The sequence below is a fragment of the Sebastes fasciatus genome, chromosome 9, assembly GCF_043250625.1.
Source record: "Sebastes fasciatus isolate fSebFas1 chromosome 9, fSebFas1.pri, whole genome shotgun sequence".
Taxonomy (NCBI): Eukaryota; Metazoa; Chordata; class Actinopteri; order Perciformes; family Sebastidae; genus Sebastes; species Sebastes fasciatus.
The window spans coordinates 5,827,714-5,840,894 of NC_133803.1; the positions used below are offsets into that span (position 1 = coordinate 5,827,714).

At 42.2% G+C, this 13,181-nt stretch overlaps 1 protein-coding gene across 1 annotated transcript in view; it reads left to right on the plus strand.

The window, feature by feature from the left end:
• The window catches only part of LOC141773677 (uncharacterized), a 35,844-nt gene that overhangs the window by 14,250 nt on the left and 8,413 nt on the right, over positions 1-13,181 (plus strand). Inside the window, exons 2-4 of the mRNA XM_074645599.1 lie at positions 732-1,513; positions 9,181-9,342; positions 10,511-10,673. Of these exons, the coding sequence (XP_074501700.1) occupies positions 732-1,513; positions 9,181-9,342; positions 10,511-10,673 (1,107 nt within the window). The remainder of the gene's footprint in view (positions 1-731; positions 1,514-9,180; positions 9,343-10,510; positions 10,674-13,181) is intronic.

Here is a 13,181-nt window from a genome sequence, read left to right on the forward strand (position 1 = left end):
AGGCTAAATAACACTCCAAAGTTAGGCTAAATTGTAGTGAGGGAAAAACTGGCATGGTCATTTTCAAAGGGATCCCATGACCACTGCCCTAAAGATATGTGAATGAAAATGGGTTCTATGGGTACCCACGAGTCTCCCCTTTTACCGACATGCCCACTTTATGATAATCACATGCAGTTTGGGGCAAAAACCATGCAGTTTTATGCATGCTGTAGTGTGTTTGAATATTTCTGCATACTAGGGTCCCTAAACAGTTTAGGAATTACATAAATGTGTGTGTTCCTCAAGGTCTTGGTGTCTGAATGTGGTATTTTGGAGGGATTATTTGATCAATTCTCAAGTGGTAAAAAAATGGTTAAATTAAGCACCAAATCTGTGCAACAAATGGTATCAACCCAAACATTACTGCAACAGCTTATGAGACATAATAGATCTTTGGGATGACCATCATATACTTCTATCATAATGTTCTAAACCCTTATACACTTTCACAATTCATTTTAACGAATTAATGAATGAGTTAATTCATTAATTAATTAATGTTTATTTCTGATTTATGACTAGAACTTGACACACTGTGCTGAGCTGCATCTCAAATTAATCTTCAGATTCCCAGCTTTCTTAAGCGTGGGTATGTGGGTCTCCTAGGGTTAACCAATATGATGCATATCCCTATAACCTTAATCAAGTAGTTATTTCAATAAATCTGTATTTCTTTGTCTGTTTAATAGTGAAAGGAGAGAGAGATCCAGTGCTGGACAGTGAGGTTGTCCTGACCAAAATGAAGCTCTTCAACAACTTCCACGAGAAGCTCCTGATGGCCGACGACTCGGCGTCCACCATCTCCACGGTGTCGGTTTCCGAGCAGGACATCTCAGACCCCATCAAAGCCTCTGAGGAGAATTCCAATCTCGACGACAAGTCCGGACAACCTCGGACGGAGTCTGGCTCAGACTACCTTTCTACCATTTTCTCAGACTCTCAGTTGACGAGGTTGTACAAGTTTGAGTCGGAGGACTCTGGAGTGGAGCTGCCCAGCGGAGCGAACTCTCCATCCACCCCGACAGGCTCTGAGCAGAGCTTCATGGGCCACAGTCGGGAGTCCTCATGCAACTCCTGCAACCTAAACTCTGACTCTACCACTCTCCCTGATAAACTAGTCACATATGCACAGAGCTCTGAGATTACAGAAGCAGAGGACTCGGTGGATAGTAGTCTGACGAGTAAAGCGGTGGATACTCGGGACGATGTGTCCATACACTCTGAGGAGCTGAGTTCAGCTGTGAGAGTGGAACTGCACATAGATGAGGACATGGATAGGGTCCAGTGTAGGGCTTTAGGAATCGGCCCTGAGAGAGAGGAGGAGATGTCTGGACAGCTCGAGGAGGAGACCTGCTTAGGAGGATCCTGCGATGACGTGACGGGCAATGACTTTGAGCCGGAACCTATAAGGAGGAGCGCCATCAGTGACAGCCTGGAGGAGTACATGGATGAATGCTGCAGATTTAGTGAGGTAAGAACTTCATGTCCAAACATCCTCAGATCCATCCATCCATATCCTGCCCTTTATATGGTTGTAGGCTAAGCAGGTTAAGCGAGGTATCCCAGATTTCTCCCTATAGCCACATCCGACAGCTCTTCCTTGATCACTTTCCTTCCTTGTTCCGAGGCCAGATGGGATAGGCTATATAACCCCTCCGGCAAGTTCTGAGTCCACCCTGGGGTCTCCTTCTTGTCTAGACATGTCTACTCCAAAAATGTTATACTGTACATCCAATGTCACACATGATACTTTAAATGTACAGATTGAATGTGAAGCAAATTGTTGCTTCATTTGGGTGAATTTGGCAGCTGGATTGTTTGCGCAGTCCCTTCTTATTGTACATAACAAACGTACTTATTTGAACCCAAACCACGATCTTTTCCTAAACCTAACCAAGTAAACCTAAAAACAACGCACGGAGAGACACTTTGTAGAGCACACCAACTGCGCGCACTGCAACAGCCGATTTTGCGACTTTTTTATTTTTATTTTTGCTTTTCAAAACGGGACGTCAAAGCGCCGTGCACTTATCCTGGAAAGATGAAGGAGAATCAGGAACAGATGAAGAGATGGCTTGTCAAGAGGAATTGATCCAGCTGATGTAAGTGGCTTACATTTATTTTCAGTATATTTGAAAAAAAAAAATGAAAATATATACATGGATAGGTTTTCTTTATATTTGTACATTTGATGTTCATTTGGGCAGAGAAGGTGTTTTATGATTTTATTCAAGGTATCAGATGATAATCCAGACACTGTAGCTATCGAGCAATCTCATATGTCCTCGTATACTGTGTGAGATGTGAAATACAAAAATACTTACTGGGCTTATATGATCTGATATTTCAAACCTTCAATATCTCTAATGATTTTTATTTGTTTTATAGTGATGATGAGCAACAGGCTGCTGAAGAGCCTGAAGAGCGTCCTCTCCAGCAACAGACAAGGAGCTTTGAATACATTTCTGAGATTAAATTAATTTTTTCTCTTGTCTTTATGGTAATTTGAATTATTTATACATTCATGTGACATCACTGCAGCTTACATATGCTGGTAGCCCAGTTTGTCCTGAAATTAGTCATGAGTGTGCATTACAATGTTGAGATTCTATCTTAATTATTACAAAAGGAAACCATGTGGACCAAAAATAGCAACAAAAAAAAATGGCGTAGACCCCAGAGGGTTAATACAATCCCTTAGATTTGCTTATTGAAGAAATATGGCAAAGATATGAAGTGAGAAGGATATTTTACAGTTGAAAAATAACCTTTTGCATTCATGTGTGTGGTGTGCTTCCAAAATTGTTGAATAAAGACAATTATGGTTCCTCCCTTTTGGATGAGCAACAAAGATATTTCATGTCCTCTGTCATTATCTATAATTTTAAACTCTTTCCCTCTACGTCACCATGGCAACTGAAATACGGTTCACCGAGTCATACATTTTCTAGAGTGCATTTATAGGTATAATTTTCACGTGGAGGTCCTTTGATTGTCAGATATTGTTTTTAACTTATAGCTGAACAAAAGAATGTAAAAAGCACTGCCGTCGTACCTGTGCTTTGACCTATTCCTTTGCCAGGGACCTGACAAAAAAGTACACATTCATAAGGACCTGCAGGGGCATGTTTCATACATGTTACGGAAAAAAGAGTTATTTTTCTTGTTCAAATCCAGAACAAAGTGAGCTCTACATAGAGAGCACCTGACAGCTGTGGAAGAGTCATAATAATCAGCTGTTTGATGTTCCTGAACACATCACAGTCAGGCCTTGAGACTGTCTTTCATTGCTGGCAACTATTAGAGTGAGAAACTAATACAGCCCAGAGATTTCCATTTGTATCTGCTGTTTCTGACAGGAGAGGAACAAATTGTGCAAATGATAGTAACAAAAGGTTTAAAGCACTTTATAAGTCGCAACGTTGTTTCCCAAAAGAGAATCAAAAAGTAAATTAATTATTAGTGTTAGTAACATTTTTATTGACATTTTTACCAGGCTGAGATACTGAAAACGCTACTACTTTGAGATACCATTATCAATATTTTTGAATTTTAAAATGTCCAAATCAGTACAATAGCCTACTATGCAGTGCATAATATTGGCTATGTCAATATATAGCTTGGGCTCTATTATCTGTGTTCTAACAGGAGTCTCTAGCTACGCTAGCTCTGTAAAGCTTCAGTTCTGTTTTCCACAAGGACGGCAGACATGAGCTGACATGGAATCGTGACAAGGAAACGTTTGGATCTTTATACTCCGTGCGGGTTTCTCCTCGCGGCAAACCAACATTCTCAAAGCACCTCAAAGTTCTCCATTTTCTCCGCCCATCTTTGGCTTGCATGCTGTCATTTAGTAATTAGTAGTAAACACAAAGTACAGCTGAGCCTGATGGAAATGTCATTAGTTTTGCAGGTATTTGGTCATAAACTGAAGTATTTGACACATCAAAATGATATAACCTGATGATGGCCCCTTGGTAAATAGTCAAGGGATCATCCTGAGGGGAACAAGAATGTCTATACCAAATTTCATGGCAATCCATCCAGTAGTCGTCCACCACATCCTCCCTGTCTCATCCTCAAAGATCTGTCAAAACAATGCCGAGCTCAAAGGCCATTTCGAAGACGAGGTTTTTATTATTGCCGGCATATCGGGCAAACCATAACACGAGAGCCGCAAGGTGGGGAGGGCATGCGTTACAGTGCGCGGCAGCTTTTTCATGGACTCATGTCACGCAGCACCTGTTCATCTGTGCAGAGGGACTGGAGATTTTTCTAGCGATACTGTCGCTGACCACCTGCCCCTCTCTCATCTGAACCCCCTCCAGTTCTCCAAGCCTAGAGCTTGGCGGCCTACCTGGATGCATCAAATAGGTGTCAAATATCTCAAATTACTCACATATTTACCCAGATAAAGGCTCTTTGATAGGTCCCCAGAGCCCCTGTGGGGTAATGGCGTGTGGCGGTGGCTTTTAGGGGCCCCAGCATGACGGTAGGGGTACATTGCTGACAGGCAGTAAAGGTGGTGTGGCCCCCACGGTCATCATCATCACTTGTCACCAAAGTTAATAATGTAATTCCTTTCCCCTGCTAAATGGGACTCTGTAGTCCGCGGCAGAGGGATATTGGATTTTTCTTGCCTCAAATATGTGAACATTAAGGACTTTCTCTGTGCTCACCCACCTACCTTTTCTCTTCTACTCTGTTCCTCCGTCTGTCGTTAAATACAACAAGAATGGATTCTATAATCTCTTAAAGTTAAAGTCTTAATGGTCAGATGTTGGAGATATCATTGAGTATACAGCTGTCATAGTTCCAAGTAACCGTAATCATATGGACTGTTTATCTGCATGTCTGATCTCACACTTGGTATCAGTGCTAGTGTGAAATGTAATTAATGAAGCCTGAATCCTGAATCCACACGCCATTTACTTGAATTCCTCAGCTGCACAACATTAGACAGTGTCTATCAGGTTATTACACCTGATAAACACTCAAAGGGGCGAATTCACAAAAGGATTACGCGACTTTTGCGGCCGCTAAACCTGCACAAATAGGACAAAAGCCAATTGTGTAATTTAATGGTTGTCACCTGCAAAGGGTAAAATGCACCACTAACTGCACTGTGCTCCTGTGCCATTTGCATGTAATTAAATTAGTCAATGTAAAGACATTTGGCACTAAATTGTCCCATTTCTATGCAAATGAGCCTCACTGCAAAAACAATCCAATCGCAAAGATCGGCGCTGATAGCCACCCGCAGTTACAGTGAAATTATTAGCATATGGACGAGTGGACGAGATTAGAGCAAATATGATTTTATAGAAGCCTATCTGAGATCTGCTGTCTATGAGAAACGGCTGTCAATCACTTTGCGAACTCCGACCAAAAGGTCAAACTAGGCAGTGCTAATGAAATATGAATCAATATTCTGTTACGTTAATGTCTATTTCTCTCCTCAAATGTTTTCAGAATCATCTTGTGGTGCACGGTTTAGCTGTAAAATGAGAAAGTTTTACAAAGCCAAAAGTTAGGTGCCAACACTGGACAGAAGGACAACTCCAGCACATAGTGTCCTCCGGTTCCTGCCTGTCTGCTTTGAAAGATATACTGCAGGGAAGTGAGGCAGAAACACTATCTGTGTGTTGAAAAGACAGAGGTCTGGCCAGGAGAAGCAGCGTACGTGCTCTGCTCGTACCTTCCTCCCTATCTGGATGCTCCGCACATCTGGCGCTTCATTCCTTTCTAACACTGTCATGTTTAGGAAAGTATTTTGGATGCAGCAAAGATAATGGAAAGTGAGGGTCAGAGAAGGCCTCGGGTTTCCACGGTGATCTTCGATGTTATTGTCTTATCATGCTCTTACTTTTAATGTGAAAGAGGGAAAAATTAAATCATAAAACCAGATATTGCCTAATTTTAACCAATAACTAGGCTAGTCCTAGCAACCACCATAGTAACATTACATTTATCCCACATTAAAGGTCCCATATTGTAAAAAGTGAGATTTTGATGTCTTTTATATTATAAAGCAGGTTTAAATTATATATAAATACTGTGAAAGTATCAAAACACTCAATCCATGGAGAAATACACACAGCCCATATTCAGAAATTGTGTTTTTGAAACAAGCCGTTAGGATTTCTGTCCATTTGTGATGTCACAAATATACAATATTTAGACAATTTCACAGTTTTAAATGTAAACATACTAAATGTGTCCCAGTTTATTTCCTGATGCTGTGTATGTGAATGACATCAGCCGACAGGATGTAAACATGGACCCAAGCTGTTTCCTAGCAACCCAATTCCGTTGCCATTCCATTGAAATGCACTAAAATGGAGTGTTTCTGACAGAGGGTGAATACAGGTATATTCAGACAGACAGTATGAGAAAAATAATGTGTTTTTTGAACATTAAAGCATATAAACATGTTCTAGTAGAAACCCAAAATACAAGTATGAACCTGAAAATGAGCATGATATGTCCCCTTGAACACAGAAAGAGTCTCTTTAGCCATACAGAGGAAAAGTCATCAAAATAAAAGAATGTGTTTCCAACAAAGTTCTATGGTTGCTATGGTTTTACGGTTGTGATATTATAGGCTACATGAATAACTTGACTGGTTCACAGCAGTATATTTCTTGTAAAGGTCCTAGTGGAACCATTTGAATGTGGTTCTACAGGTCATTTATGAGTTTTAGCCACACTAGAAATCTGTTTCTAGCTACTGTGTAGCTCTGGCTCACTATCAGTTGGTTGGTCCACCACCTTGGATAAGACTGAAACATCTTAACAAATATTTACATTGATACAGATATTATATGCAACCTGACCCGCCAGATGGTTTGTTCCACAGAACCATCTGAGAAGCCGTCATTGGAAACTATTTGGAAAAGGGTAGGCACTTTCAAAAAATACTTGGCAGGTGATTGGATGAACCATCTGTCAATCAAACTCTTACTGAAGCCAGTCGGGAGAAGAACAGAAACATCTTTTACATCGAGAAAAGGCTTCAGTGCCGTTCTTTGCTCTTCTTTCAATGAAGAAATACTCTCCAGTTCTGATAGAACTGATGCCATTGCAGCATCTACGCTAACCTCTTCACCATTGTTGTTTAGAACTCCTTGTCGCATCACACACACCTAAACCACCAAGCTCGTACGCAGCTGCCAGTATCTCCTCACAGGACACTGTAAAACTAATGACATTCCCATCAGCCTCAGCTGTAGTTTATCACCTCACTTGTGATTGTGAGCTTTGTGTAGTGACAGAAATAACAAGATTGCAGATACAAACGGTCATTATGAGGGTTTTTTTTGGGTGAGGAGCTCAGACATGGAGGAGATGGGGATGGTGCTTCCAGTGGAATCGCTGCTTCTTTGAGACAAAAGGAGACGGTTGAGGTGGCTATGGCATTATTCCCCCAGAACTCCTGTGCGTCTCCCTGTGAAGGTATTTCCATGCATGTCCAGAAGAGACCCCTGAGTTGACTTGCCATGACTTACTGGACAGTTTACATATCTGCCCTGGGATTGTCTTGGGATACAGTGGAAATGATGTCTTGACTTCCTTGCTTAGACCTGCTGTAACCAAGTCTTGGACATTACCTGCTAATCTTCAGCATGATAGCACTGTCATTGTGAGCATGTTAACGTGCCTAAGTACAGCTTCAGAGAGCTGCAAGCATAGCTGCTGCCTCTTCTTAAAGTTGGTAGAGGGAATTTCGTGAAACGCTGTGATGTATATGAATCCATCAGACTAACCTTTTGAATAATGAAAACAGTGTAGATCGTCCACGTGTACTACAGGGTGACACGGGACTGTTTTTTTTACTTCCTGGTTTCTTTTACTTCTTGCCAATTCTTAGTTTATTTCTTATCAGTGAGCAGAGTACACATCAGTGTAGGCCGACGCGGACCCTATAGTAGCATGAATGGAACCACGTGCACGTCCACTCGACTGCAGCTGTCCGTGGACACGTAACGTATGTCCGAGGCTTTTTTCCCAATCCCATTTCTTCCGGTTTCTACCCAGACTACATTTTTCAGTGTTTAGATTATGATATTTAGGCTTCAGACATCCTTTAGCTGCAGCATAATGACCCTCAGATTCAAATAAATAACGTCTAAATAGCTCTTTTCCAATCAAAAGGTCTGACGTCAGCTACTAATGTCCACCTCAGGCAATATTGGATCCAGTGTTGCATGCAACACAAGCACATAGGCCTACTCTAGTATTATCCAAACTTCACTTGTCAAGACATGTAGCTTTTCACATCCTTGTGACCTCAGTCAGCTCCGTGCGTGAGACATTATCAGCCCTCGATGGCAGCAACTCAGAGGAAGTGCAGCAGGGTGTGTCTGTGTGTGTGTGTGTGTGTGTGTGTGTGTTTGTTTGCATGTGCTTGCCCATTTTAAAATGTGTCTGCGCACGCAAAAGAGGGCATTCCCAAATCTCACTCTCTCTTCCCGTCCGTGGATCACTCATTGGTCTCTGTGGGGCCGTGGATAAGATCTGCCCCAGCCCCGATAACGTGCCTGTCTCAGCCAGAACGGCCTCCGGTTACAGACCCTCCCCCTCATCAACAACTACCCTGGAGGATGTGAGGGTCATCTCCTGGAAGGAATACCCTTCCTTATCTTAATTAGTCGCATTCGTCTGGTAGCTCGCAGTAAAGAGGCTCTGTGGAGTCACACAGATGAGGAAATCCAACGGATATATATTACATTAACCCTTTGAACCCGATTGGTGCATTTTGTTTTTTTGACCAAAATGGAAGGGGTTGATGAGAGCAGAGAAAGTGAACCAAAACAGTAAAGTTGTGGGTTGTAAAAGATGCAAAATGCTCGGTAGAGTTTTCTTACACAGTAATTTGACCCAATGTTAATGTAAAAATATTGATGAGTAGGAATATCCTACAATGACATCACTGAGTCCATCCACCTCTTCAGGGGAACCAAAGCAAGTCCCTATTACCATCCTTTCAGATCCAACTCTGTTCAAGATTGAAGTGTCAGAGCAAACACATTACTTTTCTCGTAGCTTACTTCAAAAAACAAAACTTCAAAAACGTTAGAAAACTGGTAACTCTCCCCCGGGTATCCTGAGTAACCTGCTCACCTTCTGTTTGTTCAGGCACAGCAGACGAGTTCCAACCCTCTGGGTTCAGGCCTGGGTTACCTGGAGCACATCTGCCAACTCCTCGAGAAGATCGGCCAGCTGCAGGAGACCAATCTCCGGCTGCAGAGGCAGATCTGCGGCCTGCACAAGGACAGCAAGGTGACAAAGGCCAAAGAGGTGTGTGACTGTTCTTTTACTTATTTTTATTTTGAAGGTGGAGAACATTGATTTCACACTTTTTATTGCTCTTATTCTTTCTATCTATCTATCTATATATTCTGTTTTTCATTGTGTTACCTCATTAGGCGATCAGATGCTTCAGTAAAATAATACTGGAGTCGACATCTGCAGGCCTGATCTGGTCAAACACTGAATACCAGATGTTTAACAAAAATAGAAAAAAGAAGAGGCGTGGGCTATAAACGACGTTATGTAGTTGTTATGTAATAAAGCTGAGAGAGGGGTTCTTTTGTGTCGATATCAGGAGGGAAATGTGCATGTGTGTAGGCAGATGTGCAATTGGATGTGTTGCTCTAGAGGCCTATTTGAACCTTGTTTCCACAGTAGGTGAAAGGTAACTTCAGAGCAGGGAAAGAGATCATGTGGCAAAAATCAGGAATTGACTTTCTGTAATCTAGGATCGCACAATGAAGCCATGCAGGTGGTGTGTGTGTGTGTGTGTGTGTGTGTCCGTACACATGCTCTGTAATATTTATAGAGCAGCAGAAAAATCCTGTGACGCTGCTGTCGTAGGCTGCATTTGCGTAGTTTGCCCTATTATGGGATTTTACCTGGAAGTGGTGTCATACTGTCGTCACCCTTTCAGTTGACATGGAAGGATGTGAACCCACACAGGATGAGCATACGTACAATACTGACACACAGACACCTGCACACACACATATTGGACCAAAATATCACGGGCTCAAATGCCCGTGTATAATACGGTAATACAGTAACGCACTGTCTTGAGCATTTAATTATTCTCTGGAACAAATATGAAGTTTTGGGGAACGGTCGGCCCATAACATGGCACAAACAAGTAAAAGTAGTCTAACAGGTTGCAGGATTATTTAATTTATTTATTATTCATTTTATTTCATTTGTATGAACAAATGAAGGAAGAATGTATGCTCTGTAATTAGTGTCAAGTTTGTGTTTTGAGGTGATCTTGCCTTTAATTTATTTTTTAATTTTCTCAACAAAAACAAATACAGTAAAATAATTTCAAATTTGACATGGTCATTCTGACTGACCCTCTCGATAGTTTCTACTGCAAACCAGTAGAAATTCATAATATGAAATGCTAAATTAAGAATATTCTTCTTCCTTCCTTTCTGAACAGGACTTTTTCCAGCAGCACTGCAGCTGTGCTGCAGCCAGCCTGGCTTTCCAGGACTCTCAGAAGAGACACTCCAAAAGTGAGTTTCTGTCACCCAGTGGAACCCTCTCTGACCTATCCACCATCCACGAGGTCACCAGGCATCCGCTCATATCAACCAGGGGAGGTAATGTTATGGCATATTTTACTTTATTTGCTGCAAAAAGGAAGAAATTACAGAAAAGAAACAACAACTTTCAAATTGTGTCCTTCAAGGTGCTGTTGAACAAACATTTCCAAACATAGTGAGCATGTGAGAACATGTTTTCATTCATTCATTTATCTTAAGCCAGACAATTTTCTTTGTGTACAGTATGTGATGAACACATGCTCAAAAAATAGTACTACAATTGTGTTTGATGGCACAGATTCCACCACACAGAGCCAAACTACATGCTAGAGATTCATTAGAGAGCGCTGGTGAGTCTAGCTAGCACACATTTCAAGATGTCTTGTTATAATCAACAAGACAATTTGTGATGTCAAAGAGTGTTCAAATAAAGGAAAATCATGGTTTTGGCCACCGTTCCCATTGGTAACTAGAGTGGCACTCAGAGAGCGCAGACCTCTGCCAAGCTGCCCGAGTACGATTGCCCCCCCCTCTCCGTGCAGCTTGCGGCATCATCCACGTGTATTTTTGTTTATGTTGAGATCAGCTGTACGCAGCAGAGCAGCATAAAACACTTCATTCAAACTGGACAGAAGCAGAGTAAAACTGACCTAAATCGTTGTTGTTACTCTTTCCAACAATCACCAAGTGTGCTTTGGTCGAACATAACTGTAATTTCACCGAGTTTAATGTGAAAAAACGCAGAATCTACAGGTGTCCCCCCTCCCTCCACCCCCTGCTCTCTCTCTCTGTCCCTCTCTCTGCAGGCAGAAGGAAAGAGGCTGTGTGACGTTATGAACGCGTCATCAGTTACACTGAGCATGTCCTAAAGCCTGTGTGTAATGCACAGGCTGAGTTATTAAAAAAAAATCCTGAATCCGGATCACCACCGAACTCTAATGGATTGCCACACCCCACCCCTCTAAAAAAATTAATAAAAATCCATCGTGGACTTTTGGAGTAATCCTCCAAACGGACAAACCAACAATCAAACCAAAGCCGGTGAAAACATAACCTCCTTCCTATAGGCCTTCGGCCTTGGCGGAGGTAATTACATTGTACTCAAAGTAAATAGTTCTATCTTATATTATATAGTAGTTATATGTATATAGTTATATCTTGGAGCACAGTGACATCACTAAAAAGAAGATGCTTTTGTTGGCATTATTTGCTTTTATTGGACAGATGAAGAGTGTAGTGGCAGACTGGAAATGGGGAGAGAGAGAGAGAGAGAGAGAGAGAGAGAGAGAGAGAGAGAGAGAGAGAGAGAGAGAGAGAGAGAGAGAGAGAGAGAGAGAGAGAGAGAGAGAGAGAGAGAGAGAGAGAGAGAGAGAGAGAGAGAGAGAGAGAGAGAGAGAGAGAGAGAGAGAGAGAGAGAGAGAGAGAGAGAGAGAGAGAGAGAGAGAGAGAGAGAGAGAGAGAGAGAGAGAGAGAGAGGAATCTGACATGTAACAAAGGTCCCAGAGTTGGAATCATACTGGGGACATCGTGTCATGCACTGTAACCACTCGGCTAGTTTGACAGGGCAAGAAACACGAGCAGTGAAATGATCAGATTGTAAACAAGGTTGGTCATATTTATTTGGAAGAGAAAACAAAAGTGAAGGGTAAAATTATTATCCAAACATCCGCAGGAGTTTTCCGCAGATGTTGAATGATCCCAGCCTCCTCAGGAAGTACAGTCTCCTTTGGCCCTTCTTGTAGAGGTGGTCAGTGTTTATACACAGTCCAGTTTGTCGTCCAGCTGCTGCCCGAGGTACTTGTAGGTACCCACCTCATCGTGGGGGTGGTCTAGACTTCCTGAAGTCTATGACCATCTCTTTGGTTTTTGATTTGTTGAGCTGCAGGTGGTTTGAGTGACACCAGGAGAGCAGGACAAGCGAGTACATATACTTGTATAGATGCAACTTCATCTAGTACAGTGAAAGCATTGGGCTTCTAGAAGATAAGATATTCATTATACAGTAGTAGCTTTCTGTTCTGTGAGTCTATGATATGCAGCTGAGTGCCCTGGAGGTTACTAAAACTGCCCCTATTTAACCTTTAGCATTTAATTACTAGTAGGATCAGCACTTAATAACCTGCCCCAGTGGGATGTGTCAACAAACACACACGCGCAGAGCTACGTATTAATGTTTTCATTCCAGTGTTTGTCTGACATGTTCCTGAAATGGATCTGTTACCGTAGGTGTGTTATTAAAAAGCCTTAGCAGTACTTAAGTTTCATGTTATCATTACTGTTTTCGGAGCGGCTCACGTTGCCTAAGGAGGAGGCAGTGGTGGCCGACAGCTCGGTGGTCCCCGTGGGGGAAGATGGAATTATGACTCGAGTGGGACACGGGCGGAATTCCTGGCATCCTGCTCACGGCGAGAAACACATAATGTCCCGTGGACTCTGGAATGTCTTGGTTCTTCCTCTGATGGGCAGGAAACTGGATCCGGAGAAGAGGTCGAGGAGTCAGGAGAGGAGGGGGGGGCCAGATTAGGCTGTGCGGCAGTGTGGGATTGTCACTTGTGTTTTGGTTAT